A 24356-nucleotide genomic window follows, 5' to 3' on the forward strand; every position below is an offset into this window, starting at 1 on the left:
CTCATGGGAGTTTTTTTTCCTCCCCCTTTTATAAATGATAGTTTTCCTTCACTGTTGGGTGAAGGTTCAACCACTTTGCTATAGTTCACAAAACTCATATAAGGTTTTAGTATGTTCTCAAAATATTCCCTCAGTAACCACTCACATCCATCCTTTAGTTGCGACGAATGGATTCTTATTCACTGTGACTGAAGGAAAACTTGGTTCATAAACAAACAATCTTTAGATATTTTTTTTGTCTAGTTTAATACTATTTTCATTTCACAAAAAAAAAAAAAAAGGTGACATCTTCAATGATCACCTCCATGGTTCAAGGAATCAGAATAAGATTGACTGTATCAGTTGATTCGTATCAATATCGATAGATTGACTGTATCAGTTGATTCCTATCAATAACGGTAGAGATCGATAAAATATCGATCTAAAAGTACTGACCAAGGTAAAAATATAAATAAAATCAATTTTTATTGAAATTTAGGGATAAAATCATCAAATTATACCGATATGAGCCGATCCAGATTGTATTGGTCAAGATCGATACTGATTGCTAAAACCGTTCACCGCATGTGAAGATTTTTTTTATTTTCTTCTGGTAAGTACCGCATGTGAAGATTTGTTTGGCCAAAAATTATGACCGGAAAGGACAAGTTAAATTCTTGGGCTGTCAAGCCCATTTAAAAGACGGAATCGGTGATAAAAATGGCCAAAATCGATCATAAGAACCTTAGAAACGGCCGTCAGATAAAAAGGCACAATGATTCTAGGGTTTTAGCCTTTTAGGCGCGAATCAATCATATCAAACCTTTCAATTGAGATCGATCATTGCCGATGTCTGTCAAATTCAAAGCGATTCACCGATCCGCCCATCATCTTTCTCTCTCCCTGCTCACTAATCGGTGATCTCTCCATTTTTTTCATTAATTATCCATAGATTGAAGAAAACCAAAACCAAAAAATCTATGTAGGTAAGACCTGTATATCGAGAAAAAGTTTCCTTCTCTCTCTCTCTCGGTATCATTACATTTTATTTACGCCTCAATTTTGATCTTTCTGTTGCTCCCGGCGGAGAATCAAAAGCTAGGGTTTCTAGGAAGCTTAACAGCATTATCTATCAAATTGGGTGGGAGAAGACCTGTTGATTGAAACATTTACTTAGCCGAATTAGTCTTCTTTTGAGATTAGATGTGTGGGAGACTGCATTGGAGTATATTTTAGAGGACATTGTTTGCTTGGGTTGGTGCTCCTCCTGGGTTCTCTATAGAAACCATGACATCTCTGGTTTCCCTGACAAGTTTGGGAGGCGTGAGAGTGAGTTCATACACTCATTTTGAAGTTTCTCCCTTGTTGATAAGGAGAATTTCGGTAGTTAAGAGATCTAATATTGTTAATTCTGCTGGTGGGCAGGGATGGACTTGTGTTTCTATATGCAAATGTATGGTCGCTACTGATTTAGTTGCAGATTTGGGGAATTCGGTTTACATGGAATCCATTATAGAGGGAGTAAAGATGAGGATGCTGATCTCATCCTCAAGCCTGCTCCCAAGCCTGGTTTAAAAGCTCTGCCCAAGGCTGAATCCCTTCTAGGTATTAATTTAGATAATTCAATACCCCGGGCACCGGCAAAACCCAGTAGAGATTTAGATGATGAGAGAAATAGTGTAATTGAGTTTCTTGGAGAGGTGTTGGAGAAGACAGAGAAACTTGAAACCATTAGTCCACCAAAAAAATCTGATAATGGCAAAGAAAATGGGTTTGATGGGAAACCAACATCCAGGACGAACACAAACTCAAGAGTGAGTAAGCCAGTAAATTTAACAGCAACTCAAAAGTCTAAGATGTCGAAGAGTGTGTGGCGGAAAGGAAACCCAGTTGCAACTGTACAGAAGGTGGTTAAGGAATCTCCTATGACCACTGAGTTTCCTACAATTGATCTAAGGTACAAGTCAGGAGAGAAAGAGGAAGCTAATTCACTTGCTCCTTTGAGATCTACTCAGCTTGTCAGCCACCTGCTAAAGTTCAACCAAGGTTACAGGCAAAGCCTTCAGTAACTCCTGATGCAACTGAGAAACCTGTAATCTTGAGAGATGTGGGTGTGGCTCCAAATGTTAAATCCGTGCCCAAAACCCGGTTTAAAACCCGGTCTGACCACCGATCTGGTTTGAACCTTTTATGTAGAACCGGGAACGGAGTACTCTCGTGAACTGTGGGCCATGATACTCAAGCCATCCCACAAGATTGTTGACCGTGACTCTGGAGAAGTCGTTGAGGATAGGTACATCGACAGAGACAGGGGAAAGTTTGTCTTCGAGGGTGCATTCTTAGAATTTCCTCATTCCGAGGATCCGCCCGGCCCTCGCCCGGTGTACCCGTTCCCACTTACAGATGATTGGGAGTAAGTTAATATCCTAATAACTCATGAGTATAAATACTAGAATGGGCTTAGGACCTGATGTCCCTTCTAATCATATTATGGGCCTAGTAGTATAATGGGCCCAATAACTTAAAATGGACCTAAAGACCTAAGACAACCAAACATGACTTAAGACTAAAGTGAGGTAAATAGGGGTCAATCCACTATTCACCTCACAATAGAAAACCTAAATCGTGGAGAGGAAAGGAGAGAAGGAAAGAAAGAAGAAGAAGAAGAAGGAAGAAGGAGAAGAAAGAAGAAGAAGAAAGGAGAGAGGTGGAACCCAAGCTTGCTCTCCTACATTGGTGAGCATTCTCTATCTCTCTCTCTCTCTCTCTCTTTCCCTAATTCTATTACCTAAGGTTTGAATCGGTTGAGCACACCTTGAGTGCTCCATCTACTCAATTAGAAGAGCCATTAATGGCAAATCCTTGATGCTTAACTATGAAGCACCTAACCCTACCTTAAACCCATTCACCCTTCTCCATTTATGAACCCTAAGTTGGGGATTTACCTCCATTTATGGGTTTTACCAACCCTCATGGAAGACCGTAGATGTGTGGGTTTGAGGGGTGTTAAATAACATTGATTAAAGACCCTTTCAAAACCCCAATACCCAAACCTATGGGTTTTCTTTCCATATGTATTTTAATGGAAGAAAACCTAATCGATCATGGGGTTTACAAACCCATGTTGGGTGTATGCTATGGCACCTTGGTTGGAGTTGTTCTCATGGCCAAAGAGACCCCTAAAAACCCCTAAGAATACCCCATTTTAGCCCAAGACTTTGGGGCTGCAAAACCATTCTCGGAATGGCATGAGCAAGAAGATCGGCACATGGACAGGCACATGCAAGTGCTCGTCCACGAGAAAGTAGATCTTAGGTGGGAAGTCCGAGAGGGACAGCCCATGGACAGGCACATGGACAGGCACATGCAAGTGCCAGTCCCTGAGAAAGATCTGCCGGTGGGAGGTCCGAGAGGGACAGGCACATGGACAGCACATGCAAGTGCCAGTCCCGAGAACCTAGATCTGCCGGTGGGAAAGTCCGAGAGGGGACAGGAGCACATGGACAGCACATGATATAGCCTTCTTGTATGTGCCGGTCCCCTATTTTAGCCTTGTTTGATAACTTATGGGGCCCAACTCTTCTAGCCCTAAGGCACTAATCTCTCCCCACGTTGTACACTCTCTTTAGGTTGACTGACCCGGCTCGGGGGCATATTAGTCACGTGGGACAGTGTACTTGGCATCGAACGCCGATTTGAAGAGCTCCGTCGACGATTGACGAGAATCAAGGTGAGTGAGTTAAGCAAACGTCTTAATTTATGGAATGTTTGTGTGTCGTGTCTTGCGAATGTCATTCATGCATGTGTGCTATAATATATAATTATTAGTAAGATATAGGACGATATAAATGTTTAGATGTTGATAGGACTTTACATTCTTGTCTTGCGATATTATTTATTTTATTGCACTATGGTGCGAATGGTATTGGATTTAGTTATGGGACTCGGGTGCCGGTTGGTCTTGGACACGGGATTCCATAATATGGACTCACTCATGGCATGTAGATCTAGGGCTCGGAGCGGGATCAAGTGCCGGTGGGTGCTGGGCTTGAGATTACCGTACTTGAAATTGCATTAGAGTTGTCCATTGCATTAGGTGGAAACGGGATGGTGACCGACCGACTACCTTCGGTATTCACATCTCGTACTTGTATACGCGTATGGGCTAGAGGGGCGAGAGGATAGCCGGCCGACCGTATTTCGGTATCTATGGACTCGGCCTCTGGCTTATGCACATGCGTACCTCACTCATACAATAGGTGAATGCTGGCTAGGATAAATGTTTACCCAGTACTATGACCCTTACCGACAGGGGGTTAGGTGTCGGTCAAATCCGTGGGTTCCGACCGTTATTCGGGTATACCCACCCGGGAAGTTTGGGCGCCAACCGTATTTTGGGCGAACGCCGGACGGGATTTGACTTGGGGGTTTGCGTATATCTCTTGGTGGAGACCGATCTGGCGAGGCTTCGGCGCGACTCGGGTTTGTCATCGCCGGTATACCATCCGTTTATGGTACCGATGTCGGGGATGCTACCTAAGGTGTTGCTATAGTACTATACGACTTAGTTGTGTGTTAGGTGGATAACAATAAAACTATACATCATCATTCATTCATGTAGCATGATTGTAAATTGTATGTGATGTACGGTCTACCTTGGTGGTATGGGACACCTTGGTATCCGTCCATCATGTACGGTTTGCGATCAACCCCATTCATTATTATTATTGTGTATGTTTGTGTGGCTTAGCCACTCATTGGGCTCGATTGGAGCTCACTCCTCGAGGAAACATATTTTTAGTTGATGCGGTACATTCGAGCAGAGTGGCCAGTACGAGACTCCCGAGGCTGGTTACGTTGATTGGTGGGCTCCGGAGATCGTGGAGCATGGACCAGTGTTCTTGCGATGTGTGTTCCTTGGCGGGACAGTGACTTATGGCCGGTGGCCATCTTTTGATGCACTTGATTATTCATTTTGAATTATAGGTGTATTCTTTTGATTCCTTTCATGATAGATGTATTATTTATATAGTAGGTATTACATAAGTCTGATTGGAATGATTTGTCTTGGGAGGATTGCTTAAACAACATTATATAAGTTATCACGTAGATTCGAGACTACGATATTATTATTTTAATCTGTTTTAATCTTCTATGGTCGTGTGTATGAGTTAATCCTATTTACTGCATCTGCGATCTTGGCGGTTTGGGAGCGTATTGGTACGTTCCGATTGCATTCCCCGTGGTTCAGGAATGGGGGTGTAACACCAAAGCCTCCGACTACTGATGTTGCTGAGACTGGATCAAAACCTAGGGAATGAATGACAATCTTAATTGACAAATTTGCATCCAAGAAACCAGTGGTTGATCCACTGATTGCTCAAGCAGTTCTAGCTCCTCCAAAACCGGCAAAGAAGCCTGCATCAGGGAAAACTGGTGCAGCTGGAGGAATACGAAGATGTTTGGTTGATGATGAAGGGATTCATGATGAGGAGACTTTGGAGCTTAATGGACTTATTTCTGGTGCTCCCACAGCAAGGAAAGGAAGGAAATGGAGTAAAGCAAGTCGAAAGGCAGCTAGGCTTCAGGCACCTAAGGAAGCAGCTCCTGTAAGAGTAGAAATTTTAGAGGTGGAAGAGGAAGGCATGTTGACGGAGGACCTAGCGTACAACTTGGCCATAAGTGAAGGTGAGATTTTTGGATATCTATACTCAAAAGGCATTAAGCCTGATGGGGTTCAGACTCTGGACAATGACATAGTTAAGATGATTTGTAGAGAGTATGATGTAGATGTTATAGATGCTGCCCCTATTAGAGTAGAAGAAAGGGCAAAAAAGAACGAAATTCTTGATGAGGAAGACTTGGACAAGCTAGAAGATAGCCCGCCAGTTCTTACTATCATGGGTCATTTAGATCATGGAAAGGTAAAACTTAGAAAAATTTCCTCATTTTGATTTGATGAGAATTTTATTCATATCCAAACTCTGATTTGAACAGAGAATATTACATTTCTTGACATCAAGGCTGGTTGCTAATATGTGCTTATGCTTTTCACTTGGCAGACGATCCTTTTGGATTATATTCGAAAGAGCAAGGTATTTTGAAACTTAATCATATTTGCACTTGTATTCAATTTCAGTAATGGATATACATTTGTATTCCTATGCACTTACAGTGAAAAACAAAGTGAAATGGAAACATGGTTTTAATGTTTATTAATATAATAATGGACGTTGTTTCTTTGAAAATATTGTTCATGTAACTGTGCGAATAATGATATGCTTATGTTTTTGAAATTTATCTAAAATGGTATAGAACAGCAAACATTAGTGATTTAAACAATATATGTAAGAAAACTTAAGGTATTGTCTTGGTAATTTTTCAGTATTTGTTTGACAAGTGAATATGATGAGGTGTTTTGACATGGTCAAACCTCTGGAAATGAAGTCCTTATTTGTTGCTATGAGCTAGAACAACAACCAATCTCATCAGTTGATGGAATCTTTTTTATCTATCAACTTTTCTTTGGAATATAAGATTATCAGCAACCATTTTTTCTTCTCTAAAACCTCACTTAAAAGAAAATGGTAGATTTTGTTGCTGACATATGACCCAAGTCTATTTCTTTGCTAGAATACGATTGTACTTTGGTGTAGTAGTTCTGTAGATTGACCATTTTTCTGAAAACATGCTCTATTTCCCAGCATGATGAGGAACTGCTTTGATTAATTATAGTAGGCTCTGAAGCAGGTGGAATAACACAAGGAATTGGTGCATATAAGGTGCTTGTTCCTGTTGATGGCAAGCTTCAGCCATGTGTTTTCCTTGATACACCTGGGCATGAGGTAATCCTTTGTATTGCCTTTTCCTTTTGTGGGCTTAAGGGTTCTTTGTTGTTGCATTGCTGCTTTCCCCCTTTTCTTGATACTTCCTGAACTTCCAATCATCAAAGTAGTTTTGCACAGGGATATATTTTCTAGAGTTCTTCTTGTCCTGAATTGAGATGCTGACTGTATTACATCCACCCATGTAGGCATTTGGTGCAATGAGAGCACGTGGGGCAAGGGTAACAGACATTGCCATCATTATGGTGGCTGCTGATGATGGGGTCCATCCTCAAACAAATGAGGCGATAGCTCATGCAAAAGCAGCTGGAGTGCCAATTGTGATAGCCATAAATAAGGTACATTCATATATTTAGTGATGTTTGTTTATATCTCCTTCCAAACCTGCTGACTCAAATATCTTATCTTAGTTGTTCTTTTGTTTCAGATAGATAGGGATGGAGCAAATCCAGAAAAAGTTATGCAAGAACTTTTTGCAATTTGTCTAATGCCAGAAGATTGGGGTGGTGATATCCCAATGGTTCAGGTTCTTATTTGGCTAATGATAAGCATTTTTCAGACACAATTGTAACTTCTGTGGAGTGTTGATCCTGAATTCGTCTTCTCAATCAGATCAGTGCTCTAAAAGGGGAGAATGTAGATGACTTACTGGAAACTGTCATGCTTCTTGCAGAGGTGCGGACAACCTTTTGTCTTTTTTGATTATCCATTTTTTAGGTTGTGAACAATGTTGGGTTTATATTTTTGGACATGCCGCCTTGCCTGTCTCTTCGGTGGTATGAATTTGGTCTCTCTATTGCAATCTGCTCATCCTTTTAATTTTTCATGACTGTCATGAATTTTCTGACAATGGATGAACATGATATCACTTTTGCTGTTCATTTTTATATACAGACGCTTGTTGGATGGATTCAGTAGGTCAGTCACTTAGCAAAGAATTTAGACAGAAATGTTACGGGGCAGGTTTTGCAGTTTTACTAGGTGAGTCACCTACAAGCTATCGTTGAAATCTGGGTGACTAAGGAATCCTCTGTCTAGCAGCCTGGATATCCTCCATGTTTTGGCTGCATTGCCCCTTACTCGCATGGTAAATTTTTTATTTAGCTCTAAAGCGTGATAGTGGCACTGCAAAGCCTTCTTTTCCATTTTTATTGCCATACTAAACAATTTAAATTTACCAAATTCTGAAAAGGTTCAGTATTGAGCTAAAAGGAATGAGTGTTCCCTTTTTAATGGATGTCTGTCATCACATCATCCCCTCCATGTGGCAGTGGGTGACCAACTAAAAAGCATTTTTCTCAGAATCTGTAAGCATAAAACAGGTTCAAACTTCAAAGCCTCATAAGATTTTTGTTGTGTGAATATTTTTAAGAACTTGATGCATTGTCTCTTTCCCATTTTCTGAGTCCTATGCTGTCTAACTCTTTCTGTGGTTTTGTTTTCTAAAGTTGCAAGAATTGAAGGCCAATCCTCATAGAAATGCCAAGGGAACTGTCATTGAAGCAGGCCTTCACAAATCAAAGGGACCTGTAGCAACATTTGTTGTGCAGAATGGCACCCTCAAAAGGGGGGATGTGGTAGTTTGTGGTGAAGCTTTTGGAATGGTTTGTCCGTGACATTGTTGTATATCTGTTCTCTTCTATTAAGACAAAATCCATTGCAACTGTTCCTCAGATGAAGGAGATGCGGCAGTTTGTTCTTTGCTTTGATTTTACTGTCTACCTTTTAGTTCACTAATTTGACTATGGCTTGTCAGGTGCGGGCTTTAGTTGATGATAGTGGAAATCATGTTGGTGATGCTGGGCCATCTATAGCTGTGCAGGTGTGCTCTTGTTGCCCCCTTTTCCTTGCAGTAATGAGTTTTTTTTTTTTTTAATCTTTCTTCTTCCATCTTTTTTACATTTTTATTTTTTAAGACAATGTCTCTCTTATTTTTCCCATCTTTCGAGATACTAAGTTGCCATCAATGTTGATGACCTGGGTCCTTGGTTCATTGAACCAGTGTGATGGTGGTGGCGGAAGCGATTTGCCATTAACATATCCAATAAAAAATTTCCAGCGAAGAATATCGATGAACACAACCAATGAAATCAAACAAAAGAGAGAGAAGGTTATCTAGAACTCATCACTCCTCCAAAAGAATACAGCACTTGGAGATGATCCCCGTCGATTGCTCCTTCTCCCATGGCCGTAACCCAAGCTTGAGGATGAAGAGACTCTCTCTACTCTCCAAATGCAAATACAATGTTCTATTATGTTGTGCAATTAGGGTTTCTGCATTAGCCTTCTTAAACAAAAGCCAATGTTAGGAGATTACAATCTAATGCACACAATCATCCCAAGTGCTGTAATCCTAAAGGGTAGTCATTAAATTATCCTTAATTGCACAAAAGGACAATCATACAATAATGTAACTTGAAACCCCCAATGATAGAAAACTTTTATTATGGTTCCCCCCCCCCCCACAACCAACATCCACGATGGACCTTGCAAGCATGGAATTAAATCACCACTATAGAGGTTATTCAAACATTTTTCAAATAATATTTATCAATATAATAATAAAATAAAATCCATTTGCAAACAATTAACAAAACATGTACCGGGCCTTGGATTTTGACTAATCACTGTCAGACGACTTACTCATTTGGATGTTCTCCCTAAAAAGGCAGTGGAAATCATATTGAGCGTCACCCCCATTCACATCTACACTCTATACGCTGAGCAAACCGATATATAGCTAGACCTGTCGGTAGGCATCAACCTTTGGTACACTACAAACGCACAACGCACAAATGCAATGGTAAGTGCCTCTTAGGTAAGGGAAAAATAACTACCAGATATTCCTGTTGCCAAACTCAACTTGAAGTGAACCATTCAGGAATCTCAACAGATCAACGTTCAACACACATGTGTGTTCCCATCTATATTTCCATGCCCATCCCCATTGGGGAAATATATAATGTGGTAACCGTAGAACAGACTGCCCAATCTGTCGATAGTTGTGAACTAGTAAACGGTAACATTTGGGCTGTTGCACATAAAATGATAATCATAACAAGCTTTAATCATTAATTGCAAATAATTAATTTAATCAAATCAAATTGGGTTTCATGGACACACATCTTATGTCATAAAATCCAACACCGTGGAGTTGTCACCCCGCCTCCCAAAATAAAAAAAATGGTGAATCAACACTTAAAATCTACTTTTGATTCAAGACAAGCCAGTTTCAAGTCAAATTATTGTTTAACATGAGTGCTTGAACTGTTATCCACCGACCACCCAGTCATTCTTCTATTGTATGTAATTATGTATATTCCTATTGCCAATAAATGACATGACTAATATGCAATTATTCAAGACTCAAACACCTATCCTCTACTGAAGGATTTTTATAAATCCATGTTTTACCATTGCAGTATAGCTAATCTTGTTTTAAATTCTTCCTTCGTTTTAGTATGTATGAACTTATTAGCACATTGTGTTTAAAGCTTAGAATATACAGTTGACCTGTTAACCCACCATCAGTCTTGATAACAGGTCAGTGGATGACTCAAGTTTTAGAACACTAGTGGGTGTAAAGGGGCAGTTTGTGAATGCTCCCTGGATGCACTCTGTTTTCCGGTTGTTCCCAGCAATGTAGGATCTCATTACTTAGAATACCAGGAACAATGGGAATGCATCCACATTAATATTGTAGAAGTTGAGTATAGTAATAAACTAATAATGGGCCAAATAATTATTGCCTATGGGTAGTTTTTGGTAGAGATTCTGGGCAGTTTACTGATTACCTTTTCTTTGGGTCTCTTTTCCTTCCTCTCCTCCACCCCCCCCACTCTCCCCCTTACAATCCTGGATTATTATTTTTCTATCATTCCAAAAAATAATTTTCTGTGAAAGCATAAAATTTGTAGGAGTGTTCCATTGACATTAAAATTATCTCATTTTCCTAGATGATGCTGTGTCTATAACGTAACATTTGAATTGTACTCCAGATTTTCTGAAGATAGAATTTTACTATTCACAGTTTCAATGTCATGCTTTTGTTGGATCCTACAGTTTGAACTAAAAGTTGGGGGATCATAGTTTTTGCAAACACTGATTTTCTACTTAATCATCCTGCCCATTTTGGACATTTAAAACCTAATTAAGTACTTGAATACCCCAAGTAACATTCAAAAGCTATGCCCCGGTTTGTACACTTTACAATGACTTATTCTTTTGTGTTTGTTTTAAACATTAAATCCTATGGGAAGGAAAAGACATCTTTAGCTGCTGGGTTGATGTGATACGTGTGATACACTGATACAAAGGATTTTCTGAGTCCACTGTCTTTCCCAATTTTTTGGATATTCTTGGTATCATTTCAAAGGTCGTCATCTAAGCAATTCATCTACAATTGAATTGGCAGTACTCATCCTCCAAGAGAAGGAAAAATGACCTTGCACTGTGAGTGCCCTAACCTTCCTAATCCTAATGAGATACACATAACACCATGGCCCCCTAACATGAGTCTGAAGCCAATGAAAAGCTTAACAAAGTCCCCTTCCATTAACATAGCTGTCCAACCATTTGCCAAAGCTAACACATTGTTCTTGGTTGGCTGGCTGCCTGCCCTTTGGCCAGTTGGAAGGCTTGCTTTTGTTTTCATACTTTAATGACTAGAACGTATTGTTAGTGTAACAAAATCAGAGGAGAACACCAGCAGAGAAAACGGAGTGGGGAGACAGCCAGAGAGAATGATAACTGATGGCTGGCTCCCCCTCTCAACTCTTATTTATATTGTAGATATCAGTACAATAGGCTTTTCCTATTCAGACTAGGAAAATACAAAAGAAAAAGAGTCCTAGAATTACAACTCAACTAGGAGACCAAAATAGAAAAATAAAATAGAAGTAGATGAGATAAGGGAGAGATAGACATCGGGAGAAAGAGAGAGAGCCGAGAGGCAGAGAGAGACCCATGATAGGAAGGATTCCTATTATGGTCTACATAACCACGACTTCATTAAAAATAAAGAGGGGGAAAAAAAATCCCCTCAAGATGCCTTACCCTTGTCTAAACCTAGTTGGTCTGTCTGGCTCTATGGATGCCTCCACCCCATGTCTTCTACCATGACTAACAAAGATTTTCTCTACCTTGGGCCATGTTCTCTTCTGCCTTCCCCTCAAAGTTCTACCTTCCTCCCAACTGGTTCAGTTATTGTCCTTGTTGGACATGACCAAATCGAATAAGTAGTGGAGGTGACATAATTTTTGGTCTGGGGTTTTACTAATGGTTTCATCAATTAATAGGAGGTTTGTTTGGTATTTCTGTCCCTTTGCCATCCTAATGAGGTATGTTGATACCTTCTCAATTCTCTTGTTTGGCCAGGTTAATGTGAGACTAGAGTGTGGTATTGGTGCGGAGGATTTTATTGATTGGGAAGTTGGAGATTTAATTGAGGCCTTCAAAACAGTGCAGAAGAAGCGAACTCTTGAGGAGGCATCTGCGTCAATGGCAGCTGCATTGGCTGGAGCAGGAGTTGAACTATGAACCAGGCAAACTGACGATGCCTCAATCATGTAATGTGCTTCTTGGTGGCATCCAAATATGTTTTACCTAAGTATGGGTGCTACCTCGCTGCTAGGATCAGCAAAGCTTATCTGGTATGTGGAGATTCTTGTGTTGGTGCACTTAGATACCCGACTGGGGATTTGACCTCCTGCTGATGATTCATTCTTGTATGCTATGCTGTATATATTGTTACATTTCAGATGGTGGTGTATTATTGTAAATGAGGGATATTTATTCATAATTTCTGTAATGATTCAATGTCAAAATATACCTGTAACAGCTCGAACACAATAGAATAGCAATCGTCCATTCTTTTCCATGTTGTCTTTCACTATTCTCATGTCTACTTATCAAAACGCAGGAAAAGAAAACAGTCTATGACCATGAATAACTTTTTATTATCATCCATAACAACAAATTGCTGTTTATGTTAACTTGTCAATTCATTACTGATGTGGTTATTTATTTAGGAGAGGGGTTCGCTGGTTGGCGGACCATGGAGATTCAGGGGCAAAATAGAAAGGGAGGGTAGTTTAGACGATTTGCTCATGTCCTTGAGAATGATTGAGATTTCTATTTGTGGTTGAATGTTTTCATCATTTAAAAAGTGATTTAGAGTCTAGTAATCAGATTTTATCATTAATCGATGAAATCCTTTCTTCCGAGCTATCTTGAGTTCTAGCCTAATTGCTAAGGCCTTACCAACTATTACTGAAATGGACAAGAGATGGTTTGTCACCATACACAAGCTGTCTTTGATCATTTAGAATGATGCATCCTAGCCCCATTATCTCCTGTTTATCTAAGAACACAACATCTGAGAGGATAGATGTAGTACTCTTAATTGGAGTATTAGTGGGACAGTGGGAGTGCTTAATGGCTTTGAACATTGGGCCATGGTTTAAAGTATGGGTATGTATCAGCTGATACGATACATATTGATGTGTCTCTTTTTTTTTTTGGTTAAATGAACTGTCTTGGATTGTATTGAAATGTATCGATCGATACGGGTCGTTATGATCGATATGTAACGATATATATCGATACGTCCAGTAAAAGGTTCTATAGGTGATTTAATTCGTATCGATTCGTATTGGCCGATACGGCTCGATACATACTGATACGTATCGATACATTCTATAAAAAAACCATTTTCATTCACAGACTCGAAACAACTCCTATTATAATAGAAAAATGAAGGAAAACCCTCAACCAAGAGACTAAAATCTTGCATTTAATATTGATTTTCACACTTTTGGACTAAAAAATGAATCCAGGAGTGCTACAACATCATCCTTTGCATCATCCAATACTCTTCATAGCTATAGACGATTACAACATGTAAGAAATCTCATCTTTTATAATAATTTCAAAATGCTGTATTTGTCTGGTTATACATTATTCACAATTCTTAGTGTATATGCATAATATATGATATATATTGCTTGTTTATATTGTTTTGTGTCCAAAAATGTATTTTTATGTGTATTTTGATCATTTCCATACGTTTCTATACCAATTGATAGGTATCTCTAATACGATATGATATGTCTCTTAAAATCGTCTAACCGATACGATACCCGATACCAATACTTTAAACCTTGCATTGGGCAGCAGATTGATTCGATATGAAAGACAACACCTCCTCCACATTTCTATTAACTATTGCGATCCATATGCTAAACGGTGAAACTGATGCTGTTCTCGCTTTGTTTGGCCAAGCATTCCCATTTAATGACTCTCATAAAAATGAACCCCCCAGATTTGATGTTGATCTCATAGTGATACATGAGTTAATATATGCTTGCTGCGCTTTAGGGTAAAAGTCAGAAGCTATAATGTTTCTCTGCTTCAGATTTACCTGGATTGCAATGGCGTTTAAGCATGAATTCCATAGAAAGGACTAGATTTTTTATGGAAATTTTGAGTACTACAAGATCTTCCAAGCCAACTTTGGAATAAGGGTGACTAGAGTGGCACAGGTGAATCTTAGCATTCTTCAGTATTTAGTTGGGACTTAAGAATCGCCTCCACTTCATGGAATGTAAATAGCAGTCCCAAATCTCTATACTATTAACTGGGTTTTGAGACTGTAGATATTGGCCGGCGATATCCCTCCGATGAAGGTGCCCAGTCTTTCCAAATTTTAACCATTCTGCCATTGCCAATCACCCATAACAATTCCCCGTTGGAGCAGAGTCCTACTTCTACCTTTTACAATACTCCTCCAATCCCATGATGGATAAGTATCATGAGTTACAACTACTGCTCGTATGAAGTCTCCATGATTGATGTGATTATTAAGCACTACTAGTTGAGCTACATGATGTAACACATTTTTTTTTGATAAAGACATAATGTAACACATATCTAATCTGGGTTTTGGCATATACATAAAACTCTAGATTTACTGGATCTTAGTTATTTGTTTCTTCAAGTTGTGCAACCCGAGCTTATTCTCCATCTGCAGTCATAGTTCCTCCATCAGATTTGGGTGCTACATTGAAAGACTCAATTTATCCTATAATGAGACCACCTAGTTGTAGAGGACCCTGTAACCATTCCGCTTGAGATTTATTGTCACAGTTCTTTCAAATTCCTCAAGAGGACCATGAAACTGCAAAAGCTTCTTGGGTTTACTACCTCTTACCATGTATAGTTTTCATCCAACTTAAAATAGCAAGGATCTGATCTTTTTAACAAGGCCTTTTACGCATAAGTTTCAGGTTTTGCCTACAACTCAGCGTGGGGCTGTAGCGGATGTTTGGAAAATAGTCTTTTTCTAAAACTACATTCTTTTCATCCCAAAATTAACTAAGACACTCATGGTTAAGCAAACCACATACACTGTCATACCTTACGAAGTAAGCAGCTGGTTTCCTCAGATCATTATTTCTAACCGATTTCCAGGGAATGTTCTTCCGGCTTCATATCAGGAGAAATATAGGCAAAATGAGTCACACAAAAATCCCAGCTCTCCCTGTTTTGACTTGAAGATTGCATTACTGCTGATATTTGGTTTTCACATCTCATTTTGCAAAATCAAACTGGTTTCAATATTAATGCTGTGTACCTCACAAGCAAGGAAGGATTCATTAACTCGGAATCGGTACAGAATCAGTCTCCCTTGATTCCCATTTGAATCTGCGAGAATCAGATGGAATTGGTTGAATTGAGTCATCTGGTATTGTTTCACTCTCACAAGTATTCCTTCATCTATTATTGGAAGCTATTGATTAATAACAAGAGATTGATCTCATTAATCAACTGTGTCAGTTGACTTTGCATTAGTTTACAGAAAATTACCATGGGATACACCCTAGTACTGTTTGATTAATTTACAATGACCTATATCGAACACTTAGTGACACCTGCACAGAAGAAGAAATATTTTAGGGGATGGATAACATCACAAATGAGAAACCTAGTAAGCTAGAGGAATTATATTGAGGGGAAAACGGTCAAGAGGTTCGAAGGGGGCAATTCTAAGTGAACCCAAATTTGAGTTGATCCAGGAGTTGTCCTTTTGAAATCTTCGAAGCCAAACATTCATGTTCAACAGATACCAGGTCATTGGCTGAGTTGCAAAGTGAATCACTGGCTTTTGAATAATTGCTGTGGGAAAAACTGGATAGAAAATAACTAGGGGGAAAAAATAAATGCAAATAGTTATACAGAAGAACATGCTGCATCTTCTCAATCTAATACAGCAGTACCTACTGCAAACATGCATGTTAATGCAAGACCCACCTCTTTTCCAACCAAGGAGATGTTTTAGGCTGAAAGCTGACTCAATTTGGCAATGCTGGCCATCTGATTTTCAAATTCTCAATCTTCCTAGTACCTATGACTTCTCCCATCAAGGAGACTTGCCATGCTGAGTCATGCTGAAAGCTGATTCAACATCGAGATGCAAATCATCTGGACTGTTGAAATCATCTGACTGCTAAGAAGGTTATGATCATTGGGTTCATGGTCTTGTTTAAAGTTGCTCTCCAAGATAGGCCTTGAGTGTTCATTCAGCTTAGGTTATATATCATCTCCTACAGTAGACATCAATGGAAATAAGCCTAATAAGAAGATACAGTCATAGTGAACCCATTAGGTTCATCATTCATGTTCCTAGGATGGGGCCAGACATCTGCACATTTGCAATAGTCCATACCCACAATCCTCTTGGGAAAAAGGACTCTTCTACATCCACCATTTGCCCAAAATAAAATATACATGTTTTCTTGTTCTATACTTCCAATTGTTCCTGCTTACTGACCATCAAAATTATGACTTCACTTCCTCTCCTGCTTTCCACACGATATCTTTCAAACCAGTTGTTATGTTATTGTAAAACTGCAAAAAAGTGAAACAATTATTAGAATTACAAATTCAACTTAATATTTATAGTGAAAACCAATAAATAGTATTCCTAGTATAGAAATGATGTCATAACACTACAGTGATAGAGGGGGTAAAAGAAATTGCCACATTAGCAAACTTCATAGTGCCAAGTAGGGTGTGCATGGCCACTACATGAAGTCATAAGGGCCAGCATTTGATTACATTTGTCCAGGCTTATGATTTGGCCTTTCTAAAATTTAACAAATCTTAGGCTTAGGCCTGGCCCCTGTACGCACTATTGTACTGCTAGCTTTCAAATACAGCACGACGCTTTCTTCCCCCTTCCACCACTTTCTTGAGTACTATTTCAAGCAAATCTCAAGTGACAAATAACTTGCATATTTAATAGGATCATGTTGAAGCATATCAACTGGTGTTACTTTTTCCACCATGTGAGATTGTGATACATACATTGTGAAACTCCAGGGTATCTCCTCCAGACTTGCGAAGTTCAACCATATGTAAGGAGGGGGCAACCTCAAAAATCTGAAGGAACAGAAATGAAAGGAAATGAAAATTTTAGATCCAGAAACCAGGTTTCAAAGGGTCACTCAACTGCACCATTTATTTCCAATCAGGGAATGATTCTAGGTACATGATGATTAAATGGAAAGAGAAGTACCTCTGTTGCAATGGACAACTGGCCTTTCCGTCCAGTTTTTGATCCCTGAAGCTTCATCTGAAATAAAGAACAAAAAGAGTTCCATCATGAGAGCCAGAATGGTAAAGTGAACTCTAAAACTGGAAAAATGTTCAAATCAACCTCCACACTATTTCTACTCATCCCCATAATTGACTCAAGCACATGACACTAGTGAATCCTGGTAGATATTCATTACCAGAGTCCAATCTTTGCAATAACTTACAGTATCCAGTAGCAACTGAAACAAGGGCTTTTTTTTTTTTTATGGTTAAAAGAAACACTACCAAAAGAATCTAATTCAGCTGTTTCTTCCATGTGGGTAAAATCTTCACAACTTCGGACGGAGAGGTAGTGAAGAGCAACAGTAAAAACATGAATGCATTTGCATACATGTGTGCACAAACACACACACACACAGAGAGAGAGAGAGAGAGAGAGAGAGAGTATTGCACCTTGTAGTTTTTCTTCTTCACTTCAAAACCCAAGGGTGTGGCAGCTTCCTCAATTTTTGATATAATCTCATTGGCAGGGCATTTAGATGTAAATCGCGTTTCCCTTTTAACAAGCTGCTGATAACCACAGAAAAAATTAGCTGCTTTCAGGCAGTAGCTAAGAAAAAACCAGAAACCATGTAAGACCCAAAGAGGATAGAATGATGTACTTTTAAGTATATTAAAATAATGTTGCATCGATGCTGACAAACATGTGAGGTAGCCATGTCAACATTGTTAGACTCAGTCACTATAAGCTTCTTAATACTACTGGATGCTTCTATTTCTTTAATTGTACACTATGCTACATAGTTTGGGTAGGTATGTAGGACACAAAACTATAGTGGGATGGAGATTGAGTCGAAACTTCCATACAAAAATAGGAAGATCCGATTTTAAAAAGCACCCCATTACATCTTCAAAGGTTCTGTAGCACATCGCCCTGTGAATGTTGACCAAGAAGATTAATCTGTTGATCAGTGAGACCCAATTTCGACCCAAATAGTCATCAATGAAACCTCTCCTACTCTATGTAAATATGCTGCCAACTTGAATACTAGATTTTAGAATTTAAAATCTAAAATCTAAAACACCTGCAATTACTTGTGCAACAAAGAAACACGTGCAATTACTTGTGTTAATAAATAAAATTATTCAAGAAATTTCCATTTGGAACTCCTCAAAACTTAAATGTTTTATCTTGTAAATTTTTTTTACAGAGCATAGGATGATGGAAATCACAAAATCCATGACACATATATTAAGGTTATTCAAATGGTTGAGATTTTATTGAAATATATCCAATAAGGGATTGTAAATTTCTCAACTTTAATTACTTATCTAAAGAAAAAAAACATTTCTCATGTTTAACTCGAAGGAAGCATGGAGTAGTTGCAATATCATACCATCTGCTTTTCAAATAGAGTACCGAGATTGAGACCCTGAGATGTTGAAATGAGCTCAAAAGCGTTCATTGTGACTGGCTTTTCTTCTCGCCTCTCCACAACAAGATTCCCAGAATCCTGAACCCCAAAAGAACAAAGTGTAAAAATATTTTCACTGAAACTGTTGTTTTAGAGTCTTGCCGACATATATCTCCTCAAAATAATAGGCAAAAATATATACGTTAATTACCTGTTCATTGAAAGCAGCATCCACATCATCAAGGCTAACATCTGGTGATTCAAAAACAGGTGGCTTGTATCCTTTCTTAAACCATTGGCTCTCTATCACCTCAGAAATTGTTATTCTCTGTTGTAAGCCATAAAAAAATTGAAATAGTTTTAGAAAGCAATAAGAGATGAAATTAATATGGCAGTAACTCAAGAAAAGTAAACTTGCCCTAATTATTATTCATGAACAAGCTGAACGGATAGTAATGTCAAATGAATTGGGATGAAAAAAGGCATACCGTTACAGGATTTGGGTCGAGGATCCTTTTGATAAGTTTTTTTGCACTTGTGGAGAACCATGAAGGACAAGTAAATTCAGCCTTATAGATCTGCAACCATGAAGGTTCCTCATAAATAAAACTTATCTTTATTCAGTTATAAAACACACACTTCGATATCTATCCAGTTACATATATGAAAAACACACAACATAATGCATTTGAAGGTTTGCCTGCAAGTTCAAGAGGGACATTATGTCTTATTGATTAAGAAAATGCAATATTTATCGATCAGGTTCAAGATAAACATTATTTCGTATTGACTAAAAAATGTAATCTTTATCAATCTAGTTAATGCTCAAAGGAATACTGAATATCAATGAAACTATTGCAACCTGGTTGGCTATTTGGAGCCAAAGCAGGTGACATAATATAATACAAACATTTGTACCCAATCCATGTTAAAGTGGCATGATAACATGTACTTAAACTACATATTTTATTTTAACTTGTATATGTTATTCATTTAACCTAAAATTTCATGTCAGCATACTATTTCTTTTTCCTTCCATTTTGAGAATCATATTGATGAAGGAAAATCATAGGAAGGGGCTTAGTTAAATGGAAATAAGCCTTGGGTGGGTTACATATGTGCTGGGCCTTTGGTCCAATGGGTTTTCATTATAATCGGTTACTTTAATGGGCCTATTATATAGGTAGAAGCTAGGACTACGAGATTAGTCAAAACCAGGAATAGCTTAAAGTATTTTTTTATGTTAGAAGTTAGCTAAGTCAAGCCCTAACGCCATTAGGAATTTGATTCCAGATTACATTCTAGGTCTATGTTCTGTTTTTATAGTTCTAGTTTGAGTAAGAGTGCCAAATACTAGTCTGTTTTGACTATTGCAAGTAGTAGTTTGAATTTCAAGTCGCTTTAAGATTCCTAAAGACTGCTAGAGAGTCGGTTTATGAATTCTATATATAGATATAGTGGCCTATGGCTGGCTGCCATGGATTTAGTAGTTGCTGTTGTGGATTCAGTAATATGCTTGGTGGATTCCAAGTGGGGGCTTAGGTGGATTCGTGGCCTGTTTATCTCTTCTATCTATCTATCATTCTGTTTCAAGATTAACATCAATTTTCTGCTATTTCTACTTATAATTATTAAACTTTCTGAAGTTCTGTTTTTAGTTCTGAAAAATTCTGATTGCTTCTTAGAAATCTAGACATGCTACCAGGAATCCCAGTAACACTAGGATTCCTCTGAAACACATCATTCTATTATCAAATTTAGTTCAAACTTTGCAGGCTGAATCTGCTGATAGAACAAGGTAATCAATTGAAGTTTGGGACCATTCTGAGCTGTCTGTTTTCAGTTATCAAATTTCTCCCAATTTTGGTTTGTTCCCCTGTTCTATGATCCTATTAAAAATTAGTCTCTTCCTGGATTTTTATGGTACGGGATTAATTTACATAAAAAATTCATCAATTTCCCCTTCGTTCTTCTTCCTTTTCATTTTAATGTTATTTCCACCCTACTCTAAAGCTGCAATTAATAAATCACGGTTTTAAATAAATAGCAGATATCTAGAATTTAGTGGATAAAACATAACATTGATAGGTTGGAAAACTCACCTTTTTATACAGTGTTACAAGATTGGAATCTTCAAATGGCAAATAACCCGCCATAAGGACAAAAAGAATGACCCCACATGACCAGAGATCTGCCTTTGCTCCATCATATCCTTTATTGTTGATCACCTAGAGAAAAGGAGAACCCAAACTGAGACAAAAAAAGGGGTGGGGGGGGGGGGGGGGAGGGGTTTAAAAAAGTAAACAAGTGGTTTGTCATCAGGGATCCAGAAAGTAGTCAGAACTAATATACCTCTGGAGCAACATAATTTGGTGTCCCACATGTTGTGTGAAGTAACCCATCTTCCTGAAATGAAAAAGGCTTAAGAAGTTTAATGTTGATGTTTTCTACAAATAATTATGTGTTATGTGTTCACTATTTTATTCTGTTATTTTTAAATATGGGAAGGAGATCAGATAGAGGGGGCTAGACAACAAACATTTTAGATATATTCGCTATCGTTTTATTATCTCACAAAATCAACGAACATAGTAATTAATATCCAAACCACGAGAGAGGGTATAATCATACTCACCCGAACTTGCTGAGGTAATGCACTTAATCCAAAATCTGATACTTTGAGATTTCCACTTGCATCCAGCAACAGATTCTCCGGCTAAAGAAGAAAACCCATCTCAGAAGGTTTTTAATTTTGTCCAATTAAATATGCCACAACCCAATCGTTTGTCATGTGGGTTTTACAGATAGCGTTGGAGGCACGGAGGGGGGTGGGGAATAGATGCAAACTAATGCCTAAAGGCCAAAATTTTCTAACCTTCAAGTCCCTGTGAAAAACACCTCTGCTATGACAATAATCCACAGCATTGATAAGATGCTGAAAGTACTTTCTTGCATCATCTTCCTTCATCCTCTCACTGCTAGCCTGGCACAAAGGACAGTTGGAGGGGAACAGGAGAAAAAGAATTTAATTATACACTTTATTCCTGATCTCATATCATGAATTTAGTTGATTGTTAAGAAGACAAACAAAATTAATGCAGAAAACATCTTACAATTTTGTCAAACAGTTCACCACCATTCACAAATTCCAGTACAATGTATATCTTGGTCTTGCTAGCCATCACCTACAACAAAAGTAGCCACTTTGAGTAACTGCACATAAACCAAACTTGTTTATTCAGAAACTTACTAAAAATATGAATTGCGAAGCAAGGGCGAGGTGAAAGTATAACAACAGAAAAGCCATAGCCCTGTTGAGTACAACATGTATGTCCAGTGGAACTAATCTCGAATTAAGGCTTAAGGGTTGTAGAAAATCTACCTCATACATGCGAATGACATTTGGATGTCTGATCAATTTCATGGTTGAGATTTCACGTTTGATCTGCAAAGGACAACCATTAGTACTGGTTATGTTTAATCTGCAGATTTAAGGTCCATATCTGATAATTGATAAAGGATATCAAATACAGAAGAACGATGAAATTCTACAGACGTTACACTACAGCACACCAAATTATATTAATCTCTGAAAATAAAAATATCTGGACAAGCAATCTCAAATTAGTGGACTTTTTAACGAAGTAACCCAAATAAATAAGAAAAATCGAACGGGGGAAACCCCTTTCGGAAAACGCAAATGTGCACTTATTTTCCTTTCGTTTCACAAAAACAATTCTTTATCAAAAGGGATTCAGATGCTATATTGAACCCAAAACCGGCAAGGTTCTGATCAATAGTGCACTAAAAACATGGTTTTTCCCCCTACATACTGCATCACTGTTCTATATGAGCCAAATCTAAAAGAAATAGAAGGCAGTTGATCTAATATACATAAATAATAAGAATAAGTAGCGACGACAAGAAAGATTAAAAAAAGCTTCAGTTTCTAGCAATTGAAAACTGCAAGAATAAACCATACCATAAATTAATGTAAAAAATTAAGAACGTAAATTAGAAAAAAATCAATCAAATCAAACGAACTAGGTCCTCATGCTTATCAAATGTAAAATAAAAATACAAGAATGAAGAAAGATCAAAATCCTCCTATATAAAGAAAATACGAACGAAACAGAGAAGACGACGAAGATGATTACCTGACCGATCATCTTATGCATGAGAACCTTCTCTTTGTCGAGGATCTTAATGGCAACATTCTTTCCGGTCTCCACATTTCTAGCGAACTTCACCTTCGCAAACGTGCCCTCTCCGAGTGTCCGACCCAATTCATACCTCCCAACACGCGTTCGGCTGCCGCTGGTGGCGCCACCACTAGCGCGAGAAGTCATCTTCAAATCTTTTACTCTCTCTCTCTCAAAACCTTCCACTTCCCCACCCCACTCTCCCTTTCTTCCTTCCTTCCTCAAAATTCTTAGTTCCAACCCCTCCCCCTCCCTGACAGACTTCACGATCTCTTCTTATTACAGGGTTGCCACACCTGAGACTTCTCCACGCTCATGTTCCGTGACCCTCTATGCATACAAACCAACATCTTTAATGCCATCCTCAAATACTACCTCTACGCTTCTCTCTCTTTCTCAACTCGAAACAGAGGTTTGATCTAACGAGAAGCCGAAAAAAAGATTTGCATGCTTTTCTTTTTCCTGAAGGAAGGAAATTTCATAAATGAAAGAATTAAAGATGAGAGATACTCCATTATGGAATCAATATGAATATCATCCGAAAGCGTTAAAAAATCAGAATTTTTCTCACGTACAGAAAATCAACCAAAAAGTGGACATTTGAACAGTTCAGACTGAAACACGAGACCGAAGATTTCTTAAAATCTCTCGATCACTAAATGACAATATGTAAATTTGAATGTCTGTTCTACATTCGGTTAAAGACGGAGAGATGCTTCGCGAGATCTCGGTGTTTCAGCCTCTCTCCTTATTTGCTTCGTTGCTAACGTCTCTGTCTCTCTTTCTTATGAAATCTGTTTCCGTCGAAGTGATTTTGATCCTCACCTTTCAAATAGACGCGTTTTCAGCTATATACGAGGGGAATAGCGGTCACTATTTTATCTCCGTTTTTTCAGTTGGAACCTATGGTGTAGAGTCAAATCCGTACACCCTGCTATAAGGACCATTGGATTTTTAGTATCTCGAGGTTGTTTTCACCGCTACTGAAATATTCTAATTAAATGGATCAGATTCTCCTCACTGTATCCGATGTTTATAGATTATAATTTGAGTCTCCACTAAAAACCACTACATTGGAATCTTTACAATGGGGAGAGATGGAAGGCAATGTTCTGCATGAAGGATCATTGGATCAGTATCTTATGTGTCTAGGGCATAACATGTATGATCTAACAATAGAGTCTCGAATGTATTGTATCGACCCCCAACAGTGATATTTGGAATTTGATAGTAACGAATCTTCCATTCATGAACCTCTTCTCTCCCTTTATTTTCGGTTATTCAATTAGTTTTGTCATATTTGTTTATTAACTTTAGGA

The 24356-nt window shown here is 38.4% G+C and overlaps 1 protein-coding gene and 1 pseudogene across 4 annotated transcripts; one reads left to right on the plus strand and one right to left on the minus strand.

Moving 5' to 3' along the window:
- Positions 1 to 1033: 1033 nt before the first annotated feature.
- Positions 1034 to 12367, plus strand: LOC122652072 (annotated as a pseudogene).
- A 3221-nt stretch (positions 12368 to 15588) lies between these two features.
- LOC122652071 (CBL-interacting serine/threonine-protein kinase 23-like) lies at positions 15589 to 23482 on the minus strand. 4 transcript variants are annotated; one of them, XM_043845743.1, is made up of 15 exons: positions 22993 to 23480; positions 22218 to 22280; positions 21949 to 22020; positions 21711 to 21818; positions 21471 to 21551; positions 21188 to 21241; positions 20938 to 21063; positions 19324 to 19413; positions 19050 to 19163; positions 18818 to 18946; positions 17874 to 17990; positions 17401 to 17457; positions 17190 to 17264; positions 16654 to 16730; positions 15589 to 15754 (listed from the first exon to the last, which is right to left on the minus strand). In XM_043845743.1, exons 1-14 carry the CDS (start codon positions 23182 to 23184, stop codon positions 16662 to 16664), a joined length of 1347 nt encoding a protein of 448 aa, XP_043701678.1. In that variant the 5' UTR covers positions 23185 to 23480; the 3' UTR covers positions 15589 to 15754; positions 16654 to 16661. The 4 variants fall into 4 exon arrangements, 2 of the variants coding, with proteins under 2 accessions (XP_043701678.1, XP_043701677.1); XM_043845742.1 differs by lacking the exon at positions 15589 to 15754 and having other exon boundaries at positions 16362 to 16730; XR_006331552.1 differs by lacking the exons at positions 15589 to 15754; positions 16654 to 16730; positions 17190 to 17264; positions 17401 to 17457 and having other exon boundaries at positions 18818 to 18944; positions 22993 to 23482.
- Between the last annotated feature and the right edge of the window lie 874 nt (positions 23483 to 24356).

Source organism: Telopea speciosissima, chromosome 2 (assembly GCF_018873765.1).
Source record: "Telopea speciosissima isolate NSW1024214 ecotype Mountain lineage chromosome 2, Tspe_v1, whole genome shotgun sequence".
In the NCBI taxonomy this organism is placed as follows: Eukaryota; Viridiplantae; Streptophyta; class Magnoliopsida; order Proteales; family Proteaceae; genus Telopea; species Telopea speciosissima.